We start from the raw sequence: 677 nt of genomic DNA, 5'->3' as shown, positions 1-677 counted from the left end.
TCCTCATCGAAGCCAAGGTTCGAATTCTCCACTGCATCTTTTCCCACACCTTTGCCCCAACTACCTTCTCCCCATTGAAAAACCTCTGGTAGACTGCATTCACCAAAAAATCGACCTAGCGCCTCCTCCACCAGAGTATTACATGCACCACCCGTTGTGCGAAGCCGTAACTTTACCTCTTGAAACTCACCCTCCACTGGCGTCTTTAAGAAAAATGGAAGGCTCAACGTCTTGGCTGGAGGAAATTCGTTGTGTTTTTCGATCGCATCCAGAATTCCCAGTAATTCCTTGTATGATTCTTCGTTCGCACGCTGTTGATTTGGATACCGCCCAAACAGGTCGGGATGTGTGCGTAGATAAAGCTTGCGCAATGTTTCCTTAAGCATTGGTATCTTACCGTGTTTTTCATTTTTCATCTTGCGAAGATTTTTGCGACGCAATGCACGCTCGCTCACCTTCGTTCGTGTGGAGCCAAGTTGACTTGTACATGGTAGAAATGGCGGCTTGAACGCATGATGCAAACGCTGACAATTTACCTTAGATGATGTAGTATTGATAAAAATTGGAGATGTATGTATAACAGAAAGCAGGCGCGATTGAAACGAGACGTGAACATGACGAAGTGTCATAATTCCAAGGTCTTTACTAACACTTCTTTAGTTTTTGGATGGATAGTT

At 44.5% G+C, this 677-nt stretch overlaps 1 protein-coding gene across 1 annotated transcript; it reads right to left on the bottom strand.

The window, feature by feature from the left end:
* Positions 1 to 49: 49 nt before the first annotated feature.
* PHALS_02535 (T-cell activation inhibitor, mitochondrial) lies at positions 50 to 629 on the bottom strand (the record flags this gene model as incomplete). The annotated part of the gene is made up of 1 exon (XM_024716932.1): positions 50 to 629. A coding segment is annotated over one exon (580 nt), but the record flags the coding sequence as incomplete, so codon positions are not given.
* Positions 630 to 677: the final 48 nt, after the last annotated feature.

Source organism: Plasmopara halstedii, assembly GCF_900000015.1.
Source record: "Plasmopara halstedii genome assembly, contig: Scaffold_2054, whole genome shotgun sequence".
Taxonomy (NCBI): domain Eukaryota; phylum Oomycota; class Peronosporomycetes; order Peronosporales; family Peronosporaceae; genus Plasmopara; species Plasmopara halstedii.
The sequence above is the reverse complement of the archived record's forward strand: the minus strand, read 5'-3'. Positions and strand labels throughout refer to the sequence as shown.